The 26,164-nt window shown below is 43.0% G+C and overlaps 1 protein-coding gene across 1 annotated transcript in view; it reads left to right on the forward strand.

Annotated features, from left to right (window-relative positions):
* The window catches only part of NUGGC (nuclear GTPase, germinal center associated), a 47,102-nt gene extending 22,536 nt beyond the window's left edge, over positions 1-24,566 (forward strand). Inside the window, exons 11-19 of the mRNA XM_078068221.1 lie at positions 5,222-5,327; positions 6,531-6,664; positions 10,815-10,979; positions 14,522-14,679; positions 16,410-16,548; positions 17,630-17,738; positions 18,417-18,553; positions 20,562-20,652; positions 24,364-24,566. Coding sequence (XP_077924347.1) covers positions 5,222-5,327; positions 6,531-6,664; positions 10,815-10,979; positions 14,522-14,679; positions 16,410-16,548; positions 17,630-17,738; positions 18,417-18,553; positions 20,562-20,652; positions 24,364-24,503 — 1,179 coding nt within the window. The 3' untranslated portion in view covers positions 24,504-24,566. The remainder of the gene's footprint in view (positions 1-5,221; positions 5,328-6,530; positions 6,665-10,814; positions 10,980-14,521; positions 14,680-16,409; positions 16,549-17,629; positions 17,739-18,416; positions 18,554-20,561; positions 20,653-24,363) is intronic.
* Positions 24,567-26,164: the final 1,598 nt, after the last annotated feature.

Consider the following 26,164-nt stretch of genomic DNA (forward strand, 5'->3'; position numbering starts at 1 on the left):
TTAACATATATTGCATTATTTGTTTCAGAGGTACAGATCTGAGATTCAACAGTCTTGCACAATTCACAGCGCTTACCAGAACACATACCCTCCCCAGTGTCCATCACCCAGTCACCCCATCCCTCCCACCCCACCCCCCACTCCAGCAACCCTCAGTTTGTTTCCTGAGATTAAGAATTCCTCATATCAGTGAGGTCATATGATACATGTCTTTCTCTGTTTGACTTATTTCGCTCAGCATAATACCCTCCAGTTCCATCCACGTCGTTGCAAATGGCAAGATCTTATTCCTTTTGATGGCTGCATAATATTCCATTGTGTATATATACCACATCTTCTTTATCCATTCATCTGTTGATGGACATCTTGGCTCTTTCCACAGTTTGGCCATTGTGGACATTGCTGCTATAAACATCGGGGTGCACGTAGCCTTTCGGGTCCCTACTTTTGTATCTTTGGGGTAAATACCCAGGAGTGCAATTGCTGGATCATATGGTAGCTCTATTTTCAACTTTTTGAGGAACCTCCATACTGTTTTCCAGAGTGGTTGCCTTTTTGTTTTGTTGACAGTTTCTTTCTCTGGGCAAAAGCTTTTTAGTTTGATGTAGTCCCAATTGTTTATTTTTGCTTTTGTTGTCTTTGCCTGAGGAGACAGATCCAAAAACAAAACAAAACAGAAACAAAAACAAAAACAACGTCCAAAAGTTTATTGCCTATCTGGTCTTTTAGGAGTTTTATGGTTTCAGGCCTTACATTTAGGTCTTTAATCCATTTTGAGCTTATTTTTGTATATGGTTTAAGAAAGTAGTCTAGTTTCATTCTTTTGCATGTAGCTGACCAGCTTTCCCAACACCATTTATTGAAGAGACTGTGTTTTCCCCATTATATATTCCTGCCTCTTTTGTTGTAGATTAATTGACCATACAAACATGGGTTTATTTCTGGGCTGTCTATTCTCTTCCATTATCTATGTGCCAGTTTTTGTGCCAGTACCATACTGTTTTGATAACTATAGTTTTGTCATATGTTTTGAAATCTAGATGCATGATACCTCCAGCTTTGTTTTTCTTTCTCAGCATTGCTTTATCTATTTGGGGTCTTTTGTGGTTCCATACAAATTTTAGTATTATTTGTTTTAGTTCTGTGAAAAATGCTGTTGGTATTTTGATAGGGATTGCCTTGAATCTGTAGATTGCTTTGGGCCGTATGGACATTTTAATGATATTAATCCTTCCAATCCATGCTAACACACTTAACAACACTTCTGACATCTGTGTTGGGATTTTTTTCCCACCCTAAGCAATTCTCTGTGACATTATGATTTTTTTTTTTTTTTTTTTTTTAGTTAACATATAGTGTACTGTTAGTTTCAGGGGTAGAATTTAGAGATTCATCAGTTGCATATGACAGCCAGTGCTCATTAACATCCCATGCCCTCCTTAATGCCCATCACCAGTTACCCCATCCCCCCACCCACCTCCCCTCCAGCAACCCTCAGTTTGTTTCCTATAGTTCAGAGTCTCTTATGGTTTGCCTCCCTCTCTGTTTTTATCTTATTTTATTTTTCCTTCCCTTCCCCTATGTTCATCTGTTTTGTTTCTTAAATTCCACATATGAGTGAAATCATATGGTATTTGTCTTTCTCTGACTGACTTATTTCGCTTAACATAATAGCCTCTAGTTCCATCCACGTTGTTGCAAAAGGCAAGATTTCATCCTTTTTGATGGCTGAGTAATATTCCATTTGTGTGTGTGTGTGTGTGTGTGTGTGTGTGTGTGTGTGTGTGTGTGTATACATATGCCACATCTTCTTTAGTCATCTGTTGATGGACATCTGGGCTCTTTCCATATTTTGGCTATTGTGGACATTGCTGCTGTAAACATTGGGGTGCATGTGCCCCTTTGAATCACTATTTTTGTATCCTTTGGATAAATACCTAGTAGTACAATTGCTGGGTCATGGGGTAGGGCATCCTACAATTTAACCCAAGCTGAAAATATCTTCCTGGACATAGTATCAGATCCCACAGGTGAAGGGCTCAGTCCCACAAGACTGCTCCCTACTTCAGATGCCAACTGCAAATAGTAGGTCCCTAGGTTACCCACAACTTCTCTCTGACTTGGCTACAAATTGAAGATCCCCATGACCTCCTCCCCCTTGCATACAATTATTTGCTAGAATGACTCACAGAATGCAATGAAATAATCACTTACATTTACCAGTTTTTAAAAATATAATAAAGTATAAAAGATACAGATGAACAGCCAGATGAAGAGATATATAGGGAAAGGCCTGGGAGGAGTCCAAATGCAAGAACTTCTGTCCCCATGGAGTTGGAGTATGTCACCCTCCCGTTATGCGGATGTGTTCGCCCACCTGGAAGCTCCCTAACCCCATACTGTTAGGGTTTTATGGAGGTTTCCTCACAGGGGCATCATCAATTACTATATTTCTAGCCCCTCTACCCTCTCTGGAAAATGGGGGTGGGATGGAGTGGGGCTGAAAATTCCAAACTTTTAATGACCTGATCTGTGACCAGCCCCCATTCAGGAGCTCACCCAGAGTTGCCTCATTAGAAAAAGAAGACACTCCTATCACTTAGGAAATTCCAAGGGATTTAGGATCTGTGTCAGGTACTGAGTCAAAGACCAAATATTAGGACAAGAGATGCTTCTAGTGTTCTTATCACTTAGGAAATCACAGTGGTTTTAGGAGCTCTGTGCTGAGAACTGGGGACAAAGACTAATGTTAGAACCAAATATTGTCCTAGCACCCTGATTTATAAGGAATTTAGGAGCCCCCTGTGTCAGAAACTGGGGGAAGAGACCAATACATATACATTTTTTTTTCTTATTACTATTACTTATTTTACTTAGTTTGAGGATTATAATAGACTCATGGCTTTTCACAGAATTACTGTGTTCTTTTTGATGTTCCAGTTCACCTCTTGGCCAATGGGAGCCTGTAATTTAAGCTGGTTCCTTTTAGCCTTACCCAGAGATTTTCAAAAATATTTTTGCTCTTTGACAACAACAAGATACTCAGGCTCCTTTTATTTTTTCCCTGCCCCAAGATATGGACCTACTACTCTCAAAGAAACTTGGGTTTCTCTCAGTAAAAAATAATACTAAAAATAAAAGTTGGGGTGCTAGGGGTCCATATCAAATGATTTCATACAAGCAAAAGAAGTGGGCAGGGTGATATCACTGCAAAATTATTTTAATGACAAAGCTAGAAAAGATAGATTTTTTTTTTGAAAATGGGGTCATGATTTATATTACTGATCTCAAGCTAACTCCAGCTTTATTATCCCCCTTTGATTCTGCTTTTATCTAGTATCCCTTCTATTTTGAGTACAGGCTTTCTCCTCTCTCATATATAATATCTTCTTACAAACTTTAATATCTGTGGTGTTATACACTGTCCTAACCAACCATGTGTGTAAATTGTAACAGTGACCCATCTTTCCATGGGATAATTGGATGAATATCCACTCACCTCTTGGATCCTACTTTCTAGCTGTAACTGTTTCTACATCTCTTTTGTAATAATACGGAACCTGCATACTGTAGTCATTTCACTGGCACTGTAAAAATATTTGTCTGTACTATAATAACAAACATAAGTGTTAACTAATCATCAATAATTTTTAGAAGAGGTATACAGAATTTAGAGCAAGATTTTAAATAATGTAAACACCTAGACACAGTGAGGCATACTCCTTTCTTTCAATTGTTCTAAAACCCTACTTAAATTTAATTCCACATCAGTTTTATCTCCCAATAGAAAACAGTTTCAACTTTCCCTAAACTTTTTTGCTAGAGTCAAAATTCTATCAGAAGGGGGGGAAAGTTAATCTTGGCAGATCCTTTGTATAATTTCAGCCCTGACTGTAGTGTGTGGGGCTGCTGGAAGCTTACCCAGGCATCTCTATTCCAGCCTTGACTGCATGGGCTTACAGCTTGCCAGACATGTGGTCTCTCGCCTCTCCCAGTGGACTACTCACTCAGCTCTTTTGTATCTTTGCATCAGAAAGAGATTGACAACTCTCTACAGTTTTCTGCTGCCCCTAAACACCCATGCACACACACACAACCCTTTATGGTTTTTCTCTTTTTCTTTCTTTCTTTCTTTTTTCTTTCTTTCTTTCTCTTTCTTTCTTTCTTTCTTTCTTTCTTTCTTTCTTTCTTTCTTTCTTTCTTTTCTTTCTATTTTAGATTTATTCATTTGAGAGAGAGAAAGAGAGGCGGGGAGGGGCAGAGGGAGAGGGAAGGAGAAACTTTAGCAGATTCTGTGCTCAGCATAGAGCCCGATGCGGGGCTCGATCTCACGACCTGTGATCACAACCTGAGCTGAAACCAAGAGTAGGACGCTTAACTGACTGAGCCACCCAGGCACCCCTTCTTTTCTTTTAAGTGAGAATAATGAAAGATTATGGAACAATATTTGTGTCTAATCCCAGTGTGACTTCTCTGTGATCATGATTTTTCTAATCATAAAAAAGATTTCCTCACATTCTTAAGTCCTTGACATTGAAAACCATGATTTACTTAAACGTCGCTCTGCTTTTAAATGTGTCTGATTACTCACTAAGCACCCAGCTAAGAAACTTGCATTTTCACAGCACCTTTGCCCCGTGTTGTGTGGTGTAGGTAAATATTTAACAACCAGCCCTCTGTTTAAAAAGAAAAGAAAAGAAACAAACAAAAAAAGCCCTGATTTCTAGCATTTGCTGATTCCCAAGGTGTAATACTCCCGCCATTGCCAAGTTCAAGCTACCAGGGTGATGTCACTAAAGGCGGAGCCGGGGAGAGCTGTGAATGGGCTCTTAGGAACAGGTGCAGCCAGCTCTAGCCCGTTGCTGCCTTTGCCGGAGTTGGGCTTTTTTTGTTTTTTCCATAAAGCATCCTGGTACTTTTCCTCTCTCTGAACATTTCAGTACACTCTGAACTATTTTCTCTACACATTTCCTTCTAGAATTGCTATTCTTAACTCCCAAGAGAATAGTTTCTATGCAGCGGTTTTCTTACAATGTCCATCCTTGTGAGGTGTGGACAGGTGGGAACACCTGATGTACAAGTGTGCTGTGTTCTTTAAGGGGCTCTTGCCGGGTTGAAAGTGAGTGAGCGGAAGCTTGCTGAAGGTTCTTATAAGGCCTGCGCGTTGTTTCCTTCACCATGTTTGAGTTACTCTGTTCCCTGTGTGTCTCTCTCACTTCAGAGAAAACTGCCCGCTGACTCCAAGGTTCTGGAGGCTTCCGATCTGGTGTACACTGTCAGCGCCCAGGAGTACTGGCAGCAGGCTCTCCTCACTGAGGAGGAAACCGGTAATTTATATATATTTTTTGTTTCAATCGCTAGAATTCTCAAGATGAAGCTCGGCACATTGAATTACCTCTCTAGAATTCTCTGTGTCGTTTCCAGCTTGTCGCAGTTTCTATACCTGTTAGCAGATGTATCTGTTTTTCTCTCTGCATTGTTGTGGTGCCTGAGACCACAGTTTCTCTTTCATCCAAATTTTACCAAGAGTTGGTAGAGGTCAGAGATTGGGTTGTCATTTCCTAAGTATTTGGCTTGTAATTCATCACTCACCCAGCTACAAGTATTAGACGTATTTACCCGGCATCTATTGTATGCTTTGTCTCTGAGGAGGAAAAAGCAGAAGACATGACCCCTTTCTTCACAGAACTTAAAATCTAGACGAGGAGCTAGTACTAAGGCATGTGTAAAAATCAAGGTACAAATAAGTACTTAGTTAAATGGTGCTGTGAATACAATAGAAGCCCAGAGAACCTAGAGGTCTGTGTGACTGGAGCACTCAGTGTGAAGTGGGCGAGCAGGCAGGCTCTGAGCTTGACTTTGATCTGAGCTTAAAATGGCTTAAGATGGGCATGCATTTTACCTGATGTGTCTGCGTGGGAGAGGAGGCGAAGGGCCAGAAGGTGTAAAGTGTTCCTAGAAATGGGGGAACTTCTTGAACAAGGATATAAAAGAAATATATGAGGGTATAAAAGAAATATACGCAAGGAATGATACAGAAGAATTTCCGCTTATGGGAATAACAAGGAGAAAAGTAGGATGACACCTGTTATCTTCTGACCAACAAAAGGTTAGGACTAAGAGGAATTTCTAATCCAAAATCCCATTCAGCAGAGATTCTCATGGAAAATCTAGGGGGACGGAAGAGCTGAGACTCTGGGATTGTGAGCACCTTTTGTTCAACCCTTTGTAGGTAGCAGTCCCGAGGGCAGCACCAATGTTTCTAACCAGCCTGCACTTTTCTACTTAGTTGGACTTGTACCACTAAATAAAATTAATATTCATCATTGCTGACTTGCCCATTCATTATTGTTGATCCTAGACATGGAAAAAAACATCCCCCAGAAAAGTTGGTGTAGCGGGCAGTCAGCCCATGTAGGACCTCAGCTGTAGCTAATTCAGACTGCCATTCCGATCTGTTCATTTTTGTGAATTCTCTTTGCTGTGAACTCTGGCCTTTTAAAATTGTTTGTGCTGCCTGTGAATTCCAGAAATCCCCAGGTTAAGAGGCTATATCAGGAAAAGGCTCCTGGACAAGAAGAGGAGGATGGTGACCAAGTATGTGACTGAAGCCTTTGGTTTATTGCTCCTCACAGACAGTTTCAACTGCACGGAAAACCTGCCGGTATGGGAGATACTTATGTGTGTGCTCTGCCTCCCAGCCTGGGCAGAACATTCCCTTTTACCAAGTTTGGAAAATAACTTACAATATTTTTTCTTTTCATATCAAAGGAAGATAGTAAGCTCAGAATATCTAAAGAAGACAGAGATAATTTGAGGGTTACAATGGTGACATTTGAGTAAAAAAGACAGGAATAATATTTTGCCTGACAGAGGGTTTGAGAGGAAAATGTAGAAACGATCAGCAGCTACTTTCACCTCTCCTGGGACCTTGGATAAGATGGAATGTGTTTAAGCAATAACAGAATTGATTTGTTTCACCCTCGTAGAATACCAACAATTCTTGGTTATCCTACAGAGGCGTGGTTAGGCGTACAGTCCAAAACATTTCATCTGTCTCTGGATTTCCTTTATGCCCTGGTGCTGTCAGAATCTCAAACTCAGAGCAGCCTGGTACAATAATGTGGGAGAGGAAGGGAGCTAGCAGGGACATTCAGCAAAGAGTTTAGATATATATCTTCACGATCTCGAATGCTGGCCTTCCAAATGACCAGTTCCAAATACTCTTCTCACAGGAATGGACAAATTTATCTCTTTGATGGATGATTTATTTATTTATTTATTTATTTATTTAAAGATTTTATTTATTCATTTGAGACACAGAGATACAGAGAGAGAGAGAAAGCATGAGCAAGGGGAGAGGCAGAGGGAGAGGGAGAAACAGGTTCCCTGCCCCTGAGCCAGGAGCCCGATGTAGGGCTCGATCCCAGGACCCTGGGATCATGACCTGAGCCGAAGGCAGACGCTTAACCATCTGAGCCACCCAGGCACCCCAGGATGATTTATTTTTTTACTCTAAAATAAGATGGATTGGCTGCTAAATTAGAGGCAGGGGAGAGTTTTCGAAAAAAAAATCTGTCATTTCAATCACCAACTATACTGCTTCTCTGTGAGGCATTTGCATTTGAATTGCATTTGAATATACAATCGGGCAATCATATATTAAAACAGCCTGCAGCAACCTGCCTAGGAAACCAACCTCTTATCTACAACAAACAGTGCAGGAGGGCAGCCTGCTGTAAGTTACATTCATAGGGAGTCAGACTGCCATCTCTAGTAACAATCCAAGAAGCTAAGCAATGATGTCTGTAACAATCAGACCCAAATGGGCTACTAATGCACCCTAATGAATCACATAGGATCCCCGCTTCTAATTAGCCCACCCACAGCTCCCCTATGCCAGTGGCCTCTGATGGGGGCGTGCCTGGAGCCTTCCCACTCCTCCGCCTGCCTTTGAATCTCTGCCAAACACAAGTGATGGTGGCTGACTCTCTTGCTCTAGCAAGCTCTGGATAAAGAGCCTTCGCCTGTTCTCATCTGGCTGGTGTTGATTTCCATACTTGCTATCAACCATCAGATTTGCCTCACCAGATTGTCCAACTTTTTGTTATGCCGAACAAGGAAGGGGCAAAGAAAGTGAACCAGTAGGGCTCCCTGAGGGGTCAAGGGGCTGGTTCTGAGACTGTGGGAAGGTACCCCTGGGCTGGCCCTATGGCGTGGCCAGGGGAGGCAGATAATGGAGACCTGACTTCAATGTGAAAAGTAAGTAATGCCAACTGTTGACGGTCTTTGCAGTTTTGGTCAAATGTCTGCATTTAAAAAATTCTATATAAAAGTGACATAGAGACCAAGGTTCCCTGTCTTTTTTATCATATTTCTTATGCCTTGTTTTGGCCTAGTTCTTTGAGGGAAAACCAAAAACAACAGCAACAAGCTGGAATCTTGAGATTTTCTAACTTAACTGTCCTCTGAAATACCAGGGAAGCATTTGACCTTCTAACTTCCCGAAAATGTTCTTCAGGGTGAAAATTGCCTCTCTGCCCAGCAAAAGATTGCTTTTGGAAGTGCTAATGGAAAACAAATCAGATGTGGTGCTGTGTGTGGTTGGTTTGTTTTACAAACATAAGGACAAGGCATTTTGCAATCAGAGAAGTGCCTGCCCGGTGCTCTTCTCGGCTAAGGGGGAGGGGCAGCCCGTGGAGGGACTCTGTGCCATCCTCAGGGCCAGGCTGTAGGTGACAGAAAACACAGAGGAGGGGGCTGGTTAGCACTTCTGGGGTAGCCCTTCACATGGGCATCAGCCAGCACTTTTCCTCAAAACCCTTTGGCCTCAGATATTGGTCTCAGTCTTAGTTCATTGATGGGAAGTTGGAAGGCAAGAGTTTTGTCAGTTCCTTTGCATTCTGAAAAAATGTGGTGATTGATCAATTCTTAAGATTATGATTCAGACCAAAAAAAAAAAAAATAGAGTCTGGGTAGTTATTCTCCCATCCAAGTACTAACCAGGCCCGACCCTGCTTAGCTTCCGAGATCAGACGAGATCGGGCGCGTTCAGGGTGGTATGGTCGTAGACTGGGTAGTTATTGATTCTAAATGAACAGGGATCTAGTCATTCTTTTTATGAATCAGTAGGAAGCTGATTATGACATCTTAATGTCAAATGAGCCCTGCGTTTATTCGTAGGAGATGTAAGTCTTTCCCCTTCTTACTGTTCTTTTATTCCCAGACCTGCCCTTTCTTATCATTCTTTTGTTTATTTAACAACGATTTGTTGAGTATGAGACTTTGTGAGAATCTTGCCCGTAGAGTTTCTGTTGGTGACATCTTTCTTATTTCCTTTTGATCACCAGTAACACCACAAACTCAGAAGAATCCAGAGGGCACTCTGAAAGAAAAGTATGACTTATAGAATTCTTACCAGTGAAAAACTATGAGAATCCATGGAATAGTCTCCATAAACTCTAAAACTTATGTATTCCAAGTCTCGAGAAGTATGGGGGTTTGAGGCTGTTTTCAGGAAGATTCAGCTTCATTCACTTCAGTGCAGTCAAGATCTAGAAAAGATCTAAGTCGTTTGTGTAAGGTCACACATCAATTTGAGAGCGATTTCCGTCATCAAATTTGGAATAGAATTTAAAACCCCACATTATCTAGCAGTTTCTCTGTGGCCTTCATTCACTCCAAAATGTTTATCAACTGCGCACTCTGTGCCATGCCTTGGAATAAACAAACATGAATAACACAGTCTGCAGATCCTTCAGCAAGTTCCTAGTCCAGGGAAGGAGATATGGAGTGAGACAGACATAGCACAGCAGGAGGAGGGCTGTAATGCAGGGATGTACAAGATTCAGTGGAAGCACAGGAAAGAGAGCCCCAATTCCACCCAGTGGGGTCAGGGGAAGCATCACATGGGGAGTGGCTTTTGAGCTTTGTCTGGAAGGATGGGAAGCATGTGTAAAGGCATGGGGTACAAAAGGGATGACACATTTGGAGAATGGTAGCAAGTTCAGGAGCAGCTACCCTGGGATGGGATGACATTTTGGGCAAAGAGCTGGTGGTGCTGGAGAAGTTGGCTGAGTCCTTGCTGTGAGGAGCCCTTCAGTGCTGAGCTAAGTAGTGTGGCTTCCATCTGTTGTAGGCATTGTGATTCTCAAGATTCTCACACAGGGAATAACACTACAGAGTTCCCAGTTTGAAATCTAGAGGTCAAGGCTGTCTCTCCCTTGTATTAATTGAGTAGATCTTTTCCTCTTCGACTAGATGGTATTCTCCTTTGAAGAAAGGACCATGTCTTTATTATTGCGTCCTGTAGCTTTGTTCTTCAAAGTGTGGTCCAGGGCCCAGAAGATCAGCATCACCTGGGGGCTTGCTAGAATTGTAGAATCTCAGGTCCTTGGATTTGAACAAACTCTGCCGGTGACTTATACACATGTTAAAGTTTGAGAAACTAGATTCTCAAAAACTGCGTTGTGCACAAAGCCTACTAAATGTTTGTGGAATCAGATGTCATTGAAAAAATATGTTTTAACAGCATTTGGATTTTTATTTGACTAGTTATTCCCTCAAATAGCCTAATGGATTAGACACCTAAAGTAAGTTGCAGGAGGCATATATATATTGTGCTCTCCAACCCACAAAGCTTAAGGAGGTCTGTCCACTGAGGGATGCTTTACTGGGACAAAAGAAGTCAACTGAGGGTGATTAGCTCAAGCCAAACCTTGTGTTGGTGGACAAGCATAAAGGAAGCAAAATTTGAAGAGAGAGTGCCCTTAGGGAGGGGGTGGCCTCATGCTTCTTATGGCCCTTGTCCCTAGAACGAATACTTGCACATGAGTGGACTGCGGAGATTTGTGGAAGAGAAGATACAGCTGCTGGAGAAGGCCATTGACCAGTGCTTTGCCCACATAGAGCAGCCTCTGCAAGAAGGAGTCCAAAATGCCAGGACTTCCTACCGACGGATCCTTGGGGCATGCCTGGTGGTGAGTGACCCTCTCCAGGGAGGACCTGTGATATTCGGTGACATCTGCCTTATCTCCATGCTCTTTTTGCACTATTCCATGGCTTTTGAAGGAAATAAAGAGCTAAACGAGAGTAGGAGAGAGTGAAAATTGTATACAGGAAAGCCCATACAGGGAACTGTCCGATTGTGCATCGCGAGGACCCAGGAGAGAACTGAGGGTCTTGTTTTGAGTGCCAGCTCTACCCATCATGCACGGCGTAGCCCCGGATGAGACCTTCAACCCATTTAAGATTGTGGGTTTTTTCCTCTGTAAAATGGGATGCTAAATACTCACCCTACCTATCTTAGGGTTGATAGAAATGCCAATTAGATTACATAATAAGGAAACATCTTGTAACCTCTCAAGGGGCCTGCAAATTGTTGTTTTATCTCTTAATTACTTATATGAGGTAGCTGAAGGATAAAGATGTAAGTGCCAGGCTGTATTTATCTAAGGCTAAGGGGTGAAAAAAGAGGCTTCTCGTATCGGTTTGCTAGGGCTGCTATAACATAAAATACCACTGACTGGGTGGTTTAAAGGGCAGACATTTATTCTCACAGTTGTGAAGGTTAGAAGCCCAAGATCAAGGCAGTGCAAGGTTGGTTTCTCCTGGGGCTTCTCTTTCTGGCTTGCACATGGCCACCTTCTAGCTGTGTCCTCCCACAGTCTTTTTTCTGTGTGCATCCCTGGCATCTCTCTCTTCTTATAAGGACACCAGTCCAATAGGCTTAGGACCTACCTTTATGCCCTCGTTTAACCCTAATTACCTCCCTAAAGGCCCTATCTCCAAATATAGTCACACTGGGGTTCAGAGCTTCAACATGTCAAGTCAGAGGGATACAGGTCACTCCATGACACCTGTTAAGAGTAAGGAATGATGAACAACACTGCTCACGGGACAAGGATGATACAGAAGTCTCTAGAGCTGGGAGTAGTGCATAGATTGCATGTTGTTGGCATTGTTGTAATATGAGTTGGAAAGTTAGAATGTTAGCAGTGAGGAGGTGGTGTGTAATGGAGCTCTACATTTCCATGGGCTAAAAGAGTATAGAGGTGGGAATGATTCTGGGGTCACTGGAGAGGACTGTTAGAATTTTGACACAGGAGAATGAGAGGTGGAGTGCCTTCCACATGGCTGGGGGGGTGGTGGCTGAGTGTCCATGAATATAGTATGTCACATACATTCACTCATGCATTCAGCAAACGTGGATAAAATGCTTACTCTGGTGCCAGATACTGTACATTACCTGATTCAGTCCTTATAGCAATTCTGGGTGGTAACCACTCTTATTATTATTTTAATTTTACAGCCTTACAGTGGCTGAACAGCTTTCTGTGGCCACATATGGGATCCATATCTACCACAGGCCTGTCTTAAGAGCCTGGATGCCCAAGCCCTACGCTTGCCTATTGCACCTCCCCAACTGTGCTCTGCAAACTATTGCAGCTACTTGTAATTGCCAACCAGTCATGTAGTTTAAAATTTGTCAATCCCCATAAAAGTAGTGAAGCTTGGTCCACAAATAGCCAGCATTACCTTGCCAGCTCCATAGTGAGCCTCCTTGGGAGCAGAACCTCCAGCCCCATTCAGGTGACTGTAACCCCAGCCAACGTCTGATGGAGACTCACGGCGGAGCCCCGAGCCAGCACTGGCCAGCTGTGGGGAAAGGTCAGCCCGGGCATGAAGTCTTTCGACACCCCCCCCCCCCACACACACACACACATAACTTGGCCACATAAAAATGGGCTTTGGGCCTGGAACACTTCCTTACCGAGAGATAAAAGAGCCCTCAGCCTGTGCTGGGCTTATCGCCTTGCTTGGGAATATTGTTCTCTGCTTTATGCTCAGTGAGTACTTCTTTGTTCTGCTTAGCATAGGCGTCCAAGGCCCTTAGGCAAGCTCCCAGTTTTCTGTATTTCAGATCCCGGGTCCTTGTACTGCACACAATGTGGGATGTGTGCAGGAGCGTCACCCGCAGTAGCTGTGGTGTGGGTCTGCTGGCCGTAGGGGACCCATGCATTGCAAAGGCTGGATCTTGTGCACATTTTTTCTCCTCTTGCTGTCAGTAAACGCTGTACCACCTGAGCCTAGTGTGCAGATTGTCTGTTCTCGGTGACCTTGAATCATGCACTCGTCTCTTCTCTGCCTTTTAATCTTAGACGCACAGCCTGGCTATCTTGTGAACCGCGAAACAGCGGCCAAGCCATATCTGAATTCCTGACCCACAACACTAGTGAGCGGTATTCAATAAATGTTTTTTGTTGTTTTAAGCCATTAGGTTTGAGGTAATTTGTTTCATAGCAATAGATAAGTAAGTCACTCCAGGGGAGAACGGCTTCTGTATGATGCTAAAAGACCCCAGATCACCAAAAGTGAGTAAGTGCGTTCTGCGAAGGTGAAGACACAAAATGGAGACCATTCCTTTGGTCTCCATGAAAGGAAGGAGCAGTTCGGCCATCTCCAGGCCTTCACAAATTTTCCCATGAATTCTCCTGTCTCATCAGTTCTGTAATGGCGTTTTTCTCGGTGACTACAAACATGTCTAAGGTGTCTTTGATAGGCCACTTTCCTCTATGATCAGAAATTTGGGCAAACATTTATATGCTGACATCATATCATTATGTAACATAGCAAAATAACCTAAAATGTGTAATAATAAGAGAGTGGTGACATGAATTAGGTTATATCCACATGATATTATATTTTGTGGATATTGAAATAATTTTTGAAAGTATTTGCAATGAATTGAGGAAATGCCCATGTTAAGTGAAAAGGACAGAATATTAAAACATATATGGTATGATGCCAATCATATCGTGCAACACAGCCTTGCATTTGAAACAGAGTTCCTTAAAGCATATATCATTGATCACAAGAACCTCTACTGAAATTTTGGTCAGTGCCTATATATTTTTATTCTCTTTACTAAGGATCGCCATCTGGGTAAGATTTATCAATGTCTCTGTGGCTCTCACTTCATCGTATTTTTTTGCCTCTGATTTGTGAATTTATTTCTCTGGGAAAGAAGTATTATGAAGATGTACAAATCAAATTACATTTCATTAGACATGTAACAAAAAGTATTAAAAAACAACTTTGGGCTTGCTTGGAAAATTTGAAACCTACACCCCAGTAGGGTCGTAGCACATTTTCATTTAAAAATTGCTCCTTTAACAAATACGCCAGATGGTGAGAACATCAGGATGGATAAGACACCGTGCCGCTTCCAACAAGCTGCTGTTCAGGCAGAGAAGCGCAATAAGTAAACAGACAATTATAAGCTGTATGAGGAGATCGTGATCAAAGGCACAGGCTTCTCTGGAGCTTGAGGCATGACCACTGTGCCCTCTGTCTAGCTTAAGCATATGTTAAAAGATCATGTCGTCCCTCCTCTTCCCTGTGATCCTTGGTCATAGGCTTTGGCCAAAGGCAATCTGATTCTGATCCCGTGACACTCTAGTTAACATGTATTAACTAGAGTAATGTACTAACTCTACTATCTTATTGTTTAATTACCTAGAGGAGTAGAGGAAACCAGGGCTTTCACCAGACTCTGAAAGCTGTTTGCCTGAAGAATGGCATCTATGCCTCCAGGACCCTCGCAAGAATAGATCTGAACGAAGCCATCACTCAGCCCATCTATGACCAGATCGATCCCGTTTTTGGAGGCATTTTTAGGTAAAGGATTCTTTCTCTTGCTCCTTCGTGAACAAACAACTGAGGAGCATTGGGCCCAAGTCTCATCTCTAGAAGAATTTGTACTTTGGATCTGGAAGTGTAAAGAGTAGCTTGCAACTTGAGGAGGAAAGCTTAGTCTCTGGCAAAACACAAAAGCCTTCTTGGTTTGGTTTACTTAATTCCTCACGGTGACCTGGAGTGCAGATGGAGATGTTGCTTTCAGACTAATATTGTGATTTCCAGTATTTTTCAAATATCTTATACATGCAGCAAGGGATACATTTTCTTGTGGCTCAGAGCCCCGGGCAGGTTATTTTGGTTGGAGAGTGTGGAGTTAAGCAAACACATGGGCTTTATAAATTTTCCTGAATGCAAAAAGGCAAAGAGGCTGACCCATGACTTTGTGTTTGTTTTTGATATACTGCGTGCTCACTCACTTACTAGCTGTGTGAGCTCCACGGTGCCTCCTTCCTTCCTTGACCTTCAGTCCTTTTCTCGATCAACAGAAGCAGACTCTCCTCATCCCCCAGTGCAGGAGCCTACCCCCAGGCCCCCTCTTTCGCCTCTGGCATTTCGCCACCTGCTGCTACTTGAACAGTTCTACCTTTGCTAGATTCTTACTCAGTGTTCCCCTGCCCTGCCCCCATCTTTCTTTAAACTCCTTTGGGATCATGCCATTCCATCTACTCTACCCCTGTTTGCAAGTCTATAGCATAAACTCCAAATTCCTTAGAATGGCATTCAAGGGGCATCTGGGTGCTCAGTTGGTTAAGCGTCTGGACTCTTGATTTTAGCTCAGGTTGTGATCTCAGGGTCGTGGGATCCAGCCCCACATTGGGCTCCATGCTCAGCAGGGAGCCTGCTTGGGATTCTCTCTTTCTGCCCCTCCACCAGCTCTCTCTCTCTCTCTCTCAAATAAACAAATAAAATCTTAAGAAAAAAGAATGCAATTCAAGACATTCCACCTGCCTCCAAGTGGCCTTCCCACTCTCTCCCCATCCTGTTTCTCAGTGCCAGCCTCCGTCTCCAGCCAGCCTGGAGGGTAGCAGGGAGGAACTGAGATGTGTCAGGAGCTGTGCTAAGCACTGTGCATGCATGATCTCATCAGATCCTCTCAATAACCCTCCGAAGTAGCTTCTATTTACAAGGGGACAAGCTGAGATTCAGAGGACTGGATGCAGCTTTTCCAGTGTCACTCAGCTCACAGGTAGAGAGCCAAGATCTCAAACCTATGCCGTCTCCTCTATAACCTGCTGCTTCTTACTGTTGGGAGGTTCTGAAATTTTGTTAGCTATGTTGTCCCCATGGGGAATAACTCCTCCTCCTTTTTGCTTCCCCAAAACTTCCCCATCTTAAGATGTAGTTCAAGTCTCACCCTTTCAAGTGGCAACCCCCTGGCGTGGGGAGACTGACTTTTGAGGTTGAACAGATCAGTGTCCAAAGCCTGGCTCTGCCACTTACTAGCTGTGTGGCTGTGCACCCATCAGCAACCCTCTCTGAACCTCAGTTTTCTTGTCTGTAAAATGGGCATCACTAGACTGGTTTCATAGGTTTTGATGTCCAGGACCTGGCACAGCACAGTGCCTGGCCCATGATAGGAATTGGATTAACTGTTGGTTCTCCTCCCCCTGGCTTAAAAGCGAATAAAAGGGGCACCAGCTAGTTCCTTCTTCGTTTTAGACCCACAGTAGCCGCTGTTGTCTCAACATTTTATTTTGTTTCTTCCGTAGGACTGGAAAGCCCACGGGCTCCACTTTGCTGCCTCACATAGAAGCTTTTAAGGACTCTCTGCAGGAGAAAATGATGGAAATTGGAGTAAGAAATGGCTGGAAATATGATAGCTACAAAAAAAGTTTCCTGATCCAGGAGGTGAGATGGTTGTAAAGGGGAGAGAGGGCAGTGAGGTTGGGCAGTGGCTTTCTTCCCAGCATGAGTTTGGAGGTGTTATGGGTCTCACCCCCCTTGTGCCCCTGGAGTGTCCAGGTCTGGGCATGTCTCATAGCAGGTGCTCCAGGACACAAAGCACGGTGGGATGGCGGGGGGGGGGGAGGGGGGGCGGGGAGAGGAGCGGCCCTGAGACTGCCGTGGGGGTGTGGGGGGTGGGGGGTGGGACCCTGGGCCGGCTCCGTGCCACGGGAGGCAGGAAGTGCTGAGGTTGGAAGGAGACTCGGTGCCTAGGAAGAATCTTCAAAGAATCCTGAGATGTACAAATGTCTGAATGTGCTTGTAACACTTTCACTAACCTATCATTTTTGCCAATACTATGAAGTATTATCTAAAGCAGTGAAGCTTAAAGACGTGTCATTTTTTGCAGATCATTTTTAATTTTTGAGTAGTCAAGATTCTTGTCTGTGAGCCATTTTCCTGTAGGCTGTCTTAGTCTGTTCAGGCTGTTGTAACAAAATACCATAAACGAGGCAGGTTATAAACAACCTGTATTCCTCGTAGGCGGCTGGAGGTGCAAGGTCAAGGTACAGGCAGATTTGGTGTCTGGTGAGGGTCCCCTTCCCAGTTCATAGATGACTGTCTTTTTACTGTCAAATCATATGGTGGAAGGGGCAAAGGAATTTGCTAGAATCTCTTCTCTAAAGAGAGCCTAGGGGCTCCCTCCTCATGACCTAATAACATCCCAAAGGCCCCACCTCCTAATGCCATCACCTTGGGGATTAGGATTTTAATATATGAATTTTGGGGGACACAGGTATTCATCCCATGGCACAGGCCCAGCCCGAATTATATGGCAACACTAGAGAACAGTCCTGTGCCTCCCCCCTTAAGACAAAGTTCCTGCCTATGAGAAGCTCACAGCCTAGTTGAGGAAATGACATGTGGACAGCCAAGCATAATATAAGGCAGAGGGAAATGGTGACCACACACGGGAACAGCAGGTGTTCCCTGCTTCTATTAAAGGAATTGGCACAAATGGCCTTTTGTTAATGTGGATTTGCAGATAAGCGCCATCCTGGGAGGCCTGGAGGATTACATCCTCAGAAAGAAGAGGAGGATCTATGAGTCTCTCACCACCTCTGTCCAGAATGACCTGAAGCCCTGTTATGAAGGTGGGGGCTCCAGAGGGCAACCTGTCCACTCCTTCTGGAGTCTTTCTGGTCAGCTTTTTCTTCGGCATCCTTTTCTTCTGCTTTCCCCTCAGAGTATTTGTCCTCCTGTATCCTAAGTCCCTCTCAGACTCTTACTCCACAAATTGAAAACCAAGTAATTGCAAGGGTGGGGGGAGAAGTGATCCGTGAGTCATTTTTTATCTGTGTGTTTCCGGTGCTTTCTGTCCACCCTTTCTTTATCTATTCGTCTTGCTTCTCCTCTCCTTGCTGCATCTCAGCTAATTAAACTATAAAATCCCTTATCCAATTCTCATTCTTATTCCCTTTAATTATTTGTAAACCCCCTTTCCAGCTCCTTCGCGTTTTGGCGTCCCATTGTTTTTTTCTGGTGGGGGGCACTGGAATTTTGTAAACTTCTGCTTAATTCACTCATTAGATTTTCTGAATAATAGTTATCTAAATATTGAGAGTGTTGATTTTTTTTCTATCATGTGATTATTAAACAATTTCCACTGTGTGGAAAATGGTGCTATATATATGAATACGTGTGTGTGTGTTTGTGGATGTATACCTATGTTTGTGTATATATATTTTTTGTTTGCTTGCTTTTCTTTCTGATGCTAAAGATTTCTAAGCAAGTCCTTACTGTGGTGTGACCGCAGCTATCATTTTTGCCAGAGGCAGCTCAGATCGCTGGCAAAAAAGCGTGTGAGAGAATGAAAGATGTCATCAGAAGAGGGGTGGACCGGCAGGTGGACGAGGGCATGTTTGAAAGGGCTCAAGAAAGGATGCAGCACCAATTTCAGCAACTGAAGGTACACTACATCCATAGTCTGGGCCCCTTGGGGGAGCCAAAGAAGCAGGTACAGAAGATGGGTGAAGTAGTAGTCACTGGGGCCCATGTAGAGCCGATGCCTTCTGCAGAGGGGGCCCAGCCCATGGCCATGGCCAGGAGAGAAGGCCAATTGTCACTGGGCATTGTCCCTTCACTGCCCCCGCATGCTGGTGTCGGGGTCTCTGTGGGGCTGTGACTTCAGGAATGCAGCCCCTCCGCCTCTCTCTCACGTCTTTCCTCTTTACTGGGTCATCAGTAGAACCACTGTGATAGCAGATGGGGTCCCTAAGCTCTTGACATACATTAGCTCATTTAACTCCCCCAGCAAGCCTGTGAGGTAGGGACTATTGTTGTTCTCATTTTACAGATAAGAAAACTGAGGCAGAGAGAGAGGTGTAGCAACAGGCCCCAGAGCTACGAAGTTGCAGCGCTAGGATTTGGGACTAGATAACCTGGCTCCAGGGTCTCCAACAATAGCATAATCTCTAGACAGAATTTTCTTTTTTTAATGAGGGAAATGTCTAGTCTACATAAAATATCAATCAATAAATAAATGCCAGTGAACTATTATAGGTCAGTCAGTTATGACACCTAGCAGAGATTTATGTTGGATTCTGTTTATCTCAGAAAACAGTTCCTAACAATTTCCTTGAACCTAAAGCATCTGTCAAGGACCCTTGGGCCATCTTGTCTCAGTTCTGGGTCTCTTTCCACACCACCACCCTCCCAAGTAATAAAAATTCTTTGTTTTAGTCCAAGCCACTGTTGGCCCCTCCTGGCCATGTGTGTTCCCAAATTCTTCTGCCTCGGTTGGGACTTAGTTGACCCTCTCCTAAGCAGCTAAGGAACCTGGCTAGTTTTTCCATTCACCTCTGAACCAACCTACTTCCTGAAATGTTTCCAACCTGCTTCTGCTCAGCCCTGTGCCTCCATCCCCGCCCCACTGCAATTTTGGAAAACACCTTTCTCCACAATATGAAGCATATAAGTTCTCTTGGAATAGGCTAAGAGGCATCTCGTTTGCCAGTAGCAGTTTACTCTCTGTCATTTAACATATTGTCACAGTCTACAAATACTTGCAGATAATTGGCCAAACCCTATAGCACCCAGTCCCCATTGAGTATATAGAAATTGGCCCTTAAGGAGCCCCCCAAAACAGTTCCACTAAAAAAAAAGTGATTTGTACATTGACCATGTACAAATGCTTCGTAAATGACAGAAATGTAGGAAGTTGAAACTGGGCAAGGCCACATAGTGTCCCCATTCCCTGATCTTATGGACAAGGGGGCTGAGGGCCTGCGTTACTAGCTCAAGGCTCACAACTAGAGCTGAGACTAGAGCTTAGGGTTCTTGGCCTGGTGTGTTGAAGAAAAAAAGCAAGAGTCAGTAGATCCACGCTTAAAACGAGGCTGTGTCAGGCTAGAGGGAAGAGTCAGGTATTTTTCAAAGGTAGTCAAGAGATGGTTAGAAGAGGGAAAAGGGTTTTCATTGGTTGTAGGACTGAAATCAGAAAGAAGGCGTATCTCAGGCAGCTGAGACGGAGAATCAGGAAGGTCAAGTGTGGTGTGCTGCACGAAGCAGGTACTCAATAAACATCTATCTCGTGACTAAATGAACAATAAGATGGTGGCTAGTGACCAGCACTTCTCCTCTTTTTCCATCTCTGCAATTGCTGTTCTCTCCCCCACCTCCATGAAGCCTCCTTAGCTCCTGACTCACTTGGTCAGCACCAGAGGTCCAATCCCACATGAGTCTTGATAGGCGGGAAAGGAGATGCTGAGACAAGTGGGATCCCCCAGAAATGTTGCCCTGATGACTCCTGAGCCATTCCCTGTACTCTAAGGTGGCCCACTCTTGGAATTGACTTTGATTTTGGCAACCCCAGTCTGTACACTCTCTGGTTGGGGGATTAGTGGGGTCCCTTTCATAAGCTAACCTTTCCCTTGGGCTGTGCCATCCTAACAGAATGACCCTGCTTTATTGTACAGAATGGAATCACGGAGAAGGTGAAGGGCAGTATTGCCACCATGCTGACCCTTGCTTCATCCCAGGGGGATGGTCTCTACAAGGAGCTTGCAGGTAAATTCATGAAACTTTTGCATAAGCAGTGACCTTGCAGACACCCCTAGCTGTGGTTGCCCTTTGCTGGATTTAAAGAAATCAAGTTAGGAAGAATTTCCAGGGCATGGAATGGAGAGGATCATGACTGCCCCGCCCTCGCGGAGCACTCACTGGAGACCACGCATTATACTCAGGCTTTGTGTGCAGCATCTCATAGCATTCTCATGTTAGCCCTCAGAGGGTAATGTTGCATTTTGCAGGTCCAGAAACAGAGACTCAGATTCAATAACGTGCCCAAGGATCCATAGCTGGAAAGTGGCAAATTCAAATCGATAACTCAGTTCTGCAGTCTCCATAAACCCATTCTTTGAAGTAGATACCTTCTCATGAAAAGCCTCATTTTCTGGTGGTGGTGGAGAAGGGTTTCTCTTTGTCTACTAGGAGGCTGGGGATGCATTACCAGCTGCCTATGCCTTGTTGCATGTAATCATCTCTCTTCCATGCTGTGTGCTCCCCCAGACCTCCTGGTGTAAACCGGAGAGTGTAAAAAAGTGCAAAAAGCAATCGGGAAATTCCTAGCAAAATTAAAAATGCACATATCCTTTGGCCCAGCAATCCTACTTCCGGGAATTTATCCCATGGTACCCTCATACATGTGCAGAATGGCACATGGATGAAGTTATTCAGGGCAGCATTGCTTATGATGTCAAACATTGGAACAACTCTAATCTCCATCAGTAGAGCCCTGGTTAAGTTAACTTAGGTACACAACTAGTGGAGGACCATGCAATTGTTAGAAAGAATAAAGCGGCTTTTTTTATGCAGAGTAGCTGTATGAAACCATCTCCAAAATATATTGTAAAGTGAAAAAAGGCAGAGTGAAAAACTGTGTGTAGTATGTTGCCATCTGTGAGGGAAGAAAAGGAAACACATATGTATATGCATAAAAATCTCCTGAGATACACAAGAAACTGGCCACACTGGTTGTCTCTAAGGAGAGGAACCTGGAGCCTGAAGGACAGGGAGGGTCCTTATTTTGCACTCTGTATGTTTTGTGCCTTTTATTTTTATTTTTTTAAAGATTTATTTATTTATTTTAGAAAGAGAGCGAGCATGCGTGCGTGAGCATGAGCGTGGGGGGGAGGGGAAGGGGCAGAGGGAGAGGGAGAGAATCTCAAGCAGACTCCGCACTGAGTGTGGAACCCAATGCAGGGCTCAATTCCACAACCCTGAAATCATGACCCTGAGCCAAAATCAAGAGTTGGTCACTTAACCGACTGAGTCACCCAGGCACCCCTGTTTTGTGCCTTTTAAACTTTAAACTGTGGGCACAGTTGCCTGCTGGAAAAAAATAGATCTGATGTCATTGCTGTATGTCAGAGTGAAAGTGGTCAGAGCTATTTCCAGAGTAAAAGCCACATTGCTGCTTCTAAGCATCTGTCCTACACTTGTCTCTTGCCCTGGAACTTATTATTTCCCATCTCTGGTTGGTAAGACAGACCTCTAACCTGTTCCTAATGATCTCTCAGGAAGGTGCTATAACTCCCTCACCCTATCCTTTATTGAACTATCTCCTGACCTTCCGACTAGGACTTCACAGGAAACTGTTACAAGATTATAGTCATCCAGTTATGTCCTCTTTAAAGAACTCCTGGGGTGCCTGTGTGACTCAGTTGGTTAAGTGTCTGCCTTTGGCTCAGGTCATGATCCCAGGGTCCTGGGATCGAGCCCCGCATTGGGCTCCCTGCTCAGCAGGGAGTCTGCTTCTCCCCCTCCCTCTGCCCCTCCCCCTGCTCTCTTACTCTCTCTCAAATAAATAAATAAATACAATCTTAAAAAAAAAGTAAAGAACTCCTACTCACCAAAGGTTTTCCAACTGTCCAAATCTCCCACACAGAAAATGTTCACCTGAATTTGATGTCAATTGCTCCTGCCACAATTTAAGATCATTTCCCTTTCTTTCCATCGACAGCAGATATATACTATGTAGGGAGTACTGTGCCAGGGGCCAAAGAGGTCTATAACAGTCTCTGCTCTGAGTCTTACCTGCTTGGTAAAACAAGATGTGTGAGCATGTAAATTAAATTAGTAGATAGTATGCATTCACTGCATAAGTGATGGTAATTACCTCCTAGGTACTGAGCAGTATTCTAGGTGTTGAGGATACAGCAGTGGACCAATAAAGACAAAAATCTCTGCCTTCATGGAGCTTACAGCCCAGTGGTCAGAAGGCAGGCACTAAGCAGAACAATAAATAAAATATGTGGCACGCAAAACGTGATAAATGCAATGGAGAAGAATAAAGCAGAGAAAGGGGAGAGGGAGGGCTGGGAGTGGGAGACATGGTGATCAGGGAAGGTCTCACTGGGAATGTGACATTTAAAAAAAACCTGACAGAAGGAACACACTTGACCACCAGATTATTCAGAAGACAGTGGTTATTCAGGGCCAGGATGTTGGGGAAGTTTCATGTAATCTGGGTCCTGGAGTAGAGCCTGAAAGGATAGGTTGGATTTATGAAGCAGTGAGGAGAAGGGAGACTTTCCAGACTCAGAAGCAAGACAAATAGACTCAAGGTTCTGATTCCCTCCTTGGTCATGAGTGCCATCGCTGGCCAGGCTCAGGGTGGGTGAGTCTAGGTAATGATATGGAACGTGTAGAGCCAAGGTGGATTGGAAAGACATTCAGGAGCAATGCCAGAACCAACCTCAGGGTCAGTCTGAAGTGTTCCTTCAAAGAGGACTGTGTTAATCAGAGTTCTCTAGAGAAACAGAACCAATAGGATATGAATATGTGTGGATGGATGGATAGATAGATGATAGATAGATAGATGGTAGATTTATTTTAAGAAATTGGCTCATATGAATGTGAAGGTTTGCTGAGTCCAAAATCTGATGGGGGATGCCAACAGGCTGGATACACAGGAAAGACTTGAGTTCAAGTCCAAAGCAGTTTGCTGTAGAAGAAGGAAGAGCTAATGTTGCTGATGAAGTCCAAAGAGCTAATGTTGCTGATGAAGTCCAAAGGTGGTCTGCTGGAGAATTCCCTCTTGCTTGGGGGACACCAACTTTTGACCTGGCCAGGCCTTTACCTAATTAGATGGGACCCACCCACATTGTGGAGGACAGTCTGCTTTACTCAAGGTCTGCTGATTTAAATGTAAATCTCATCCAAAACTATGCTCACAGAAACTTCCAGAATAATGTTTGGCAAAATATCTGGGCACCATAGCCCAGACAAGTTGACACCTAAAATTCACCATCATAAGGATATAATTTGATTGCCGTTCATGAGGTGAAAACCCAAGAGGCCAAAACAGAGCAAATTTACCTAGAATGAGAACTGCTAGGAGCAGAGGGTCAGGGGAAGGAGAGAGAAGCCTGGAGAGGACTTAGGGAGGTTTATTGTGTGGTGGGCTTTGGATCTCCTTTCACTGAGCTCTTGTGAAGACTTAGTAATGACCCAGTGATCTCCTGGATCTTTTTATGTGTAGGTTTGTGTTTCTTTTGAGGGTGACCCCTATGCTGAGATAAGCCTTAAGGTAAGAGCAAGAGTGCCCAGTTTGATCAGGTTTTTTTGTAAAATAAATTGATCGGACTATCTGATCTCTAAGTTTCATTCCAGATATCACATTCTGGGAGAAGTGATGAGGTCCTCAGGAGATTTGTTTTCTGGGGACATTTCTGAAAATGACACTAACTCCTGATGCATACTTTTGCTCTTCTGTAGATGTCAAAAGTGAATACAAGGAGATGGAAAAGCTACACAGAAGCCTGAGGGAGGTTGCTGAGAATGCAGTACTGCGGAGGGGCATGCAAGATTTCCTTCTGAGAATGTCCCCAAGCAAAGCTGTTCCCCCCAAAGCATAAATTTAATTCTTAGGGCTTAGCACCAAGTAGATGAAAAACAAGCCTGATGCCAAAGAACCAGAATCACTTCTGTTTTTAAAAATCTAATAAAGAACATCTTCCAACCGTTTGGACTTTATATACAATATAAAATTCAAAATATTGTTACTTCTGGCATCAGCTGACTACTGAGCAACATCATTTCATTTTTATTTGATAGCCAAAAAGAGTGATCTTGAGTCCCTAATGGAGTTCTAAAGTTTTAGGGATAAGAAACTCATGCTTCAGCAAAGAAAAATATCTAAACATTGAAAAATAAATATTATGGAAAAAAAAAACATTGCAAAATAAAGCTTTAAGGACCCAATTCTATTTCCCGTTTTAATACTAATGAGACTTTTGGGTGAGGAGGTAACATTGTGCCATGGAAGCAACATGGGTTTAAAGCCAGATGGACGAGAGACCTGGCTTTCCCACTTCCCAGGAGTGTTATTTAAGATCAGTACTTCTCAAACATTTTGATCTCAGGACCCTACACTCTGAAAATTTATCGAGAACTCTAAAGAGCTTTTGTTGATGTGGGTTGATATTTACTGTATTCAAAGTTAAAACTGACAAAAATTGGAAGCAATTATTTACTAATTCATTTAAAATAAACTTACTATATATTAATATAAAAACATATTTTTATGAAAAAAACTATTTTCAAAAAATTTAGCAAGAAGAGTGACATTATTTACACTTTTGCAAATCTATTCTCTGGCTTAATAAAAGACAGCTGGATTCTCTTATCTGTTTCTGCATTCTGTCACGATATGTTTTTGGTTGATGTATACGAGGAAAATACAGATTCACACAGATATAGAGTTGGAATGTGGAAGACTATTAATAGCCTTTTCAAATAATTTCTGGATATTGTTCTTTGATACTATGATCTTGACAAAAGATAGTTTCTTAAAGGCTAGTTACAGTATAGAATCTGAAATCATATTGGTGAACTTTTTTATATTCTGTTACATTAAAATACATTTCTATCTCACAATTTGAATGTATCTTTACCAATGCATGATTCTGTGGCATCAGTCATTTTGAAAATATTTGTTCACTGAATTAAGCAGATCTTCTGATATTTCATTATATAATATCCTAAAAAATCATACTTGTTAATATCTCTACCAACTTAATCAGGGAAGTCTTGAAGTATTCTTCAAGAAGCTGTTAAGTTCATGGAGGCAGATACAAGTTTTATAAAATTCTAATTTTTTTCCTAAAAGTTTATCTTATGATTGGCAACAAATATTGTCAGTTACTTTCTTTGAAGTGGTAGGCTCATTTTGATTAACCATAGTTTGTCTGTCCGTTATTAATTCAAGTATAAATAATGTTCTATGGGGGAAAAGTCAAATTCAGCTGACAACTCAATCATACAAGTGTTTTCCCTTGAGGTAGTAGAAGTGTCTTAAGTGCACTGCCCTTTTTGTCACACAAAATCACAAAATAGCATCTTCTTAAGGATCAATAATTAATGGAACTAATAACTTCTACTGTTTCATTAGGAACATTCTTAAGTGAAACTTGCTTTTTTAAAAACTGAAAGTACACAGTGAAAAAAAATAATAGTTACTAGTATAGTTTGGTGCCACCACCTTGGTTCATGCTAAGGTGCAAGTGGTTTTGTCCAC

The sequence above is a fragment of the Halichoerus grypus genome, chromosome 3 (genome assembly GCF_964656455.1).
Source record: "Halichoerus grypus chromosome 3, mHalGry1.hap1.1, whole genome shotgun sequence".
Lineage (NCBI taxonomy): Eukaryota > Metazoa > Chordata > Mammalia > Carnivora > Phocidae > Halichoerus > Halichoerus grypus.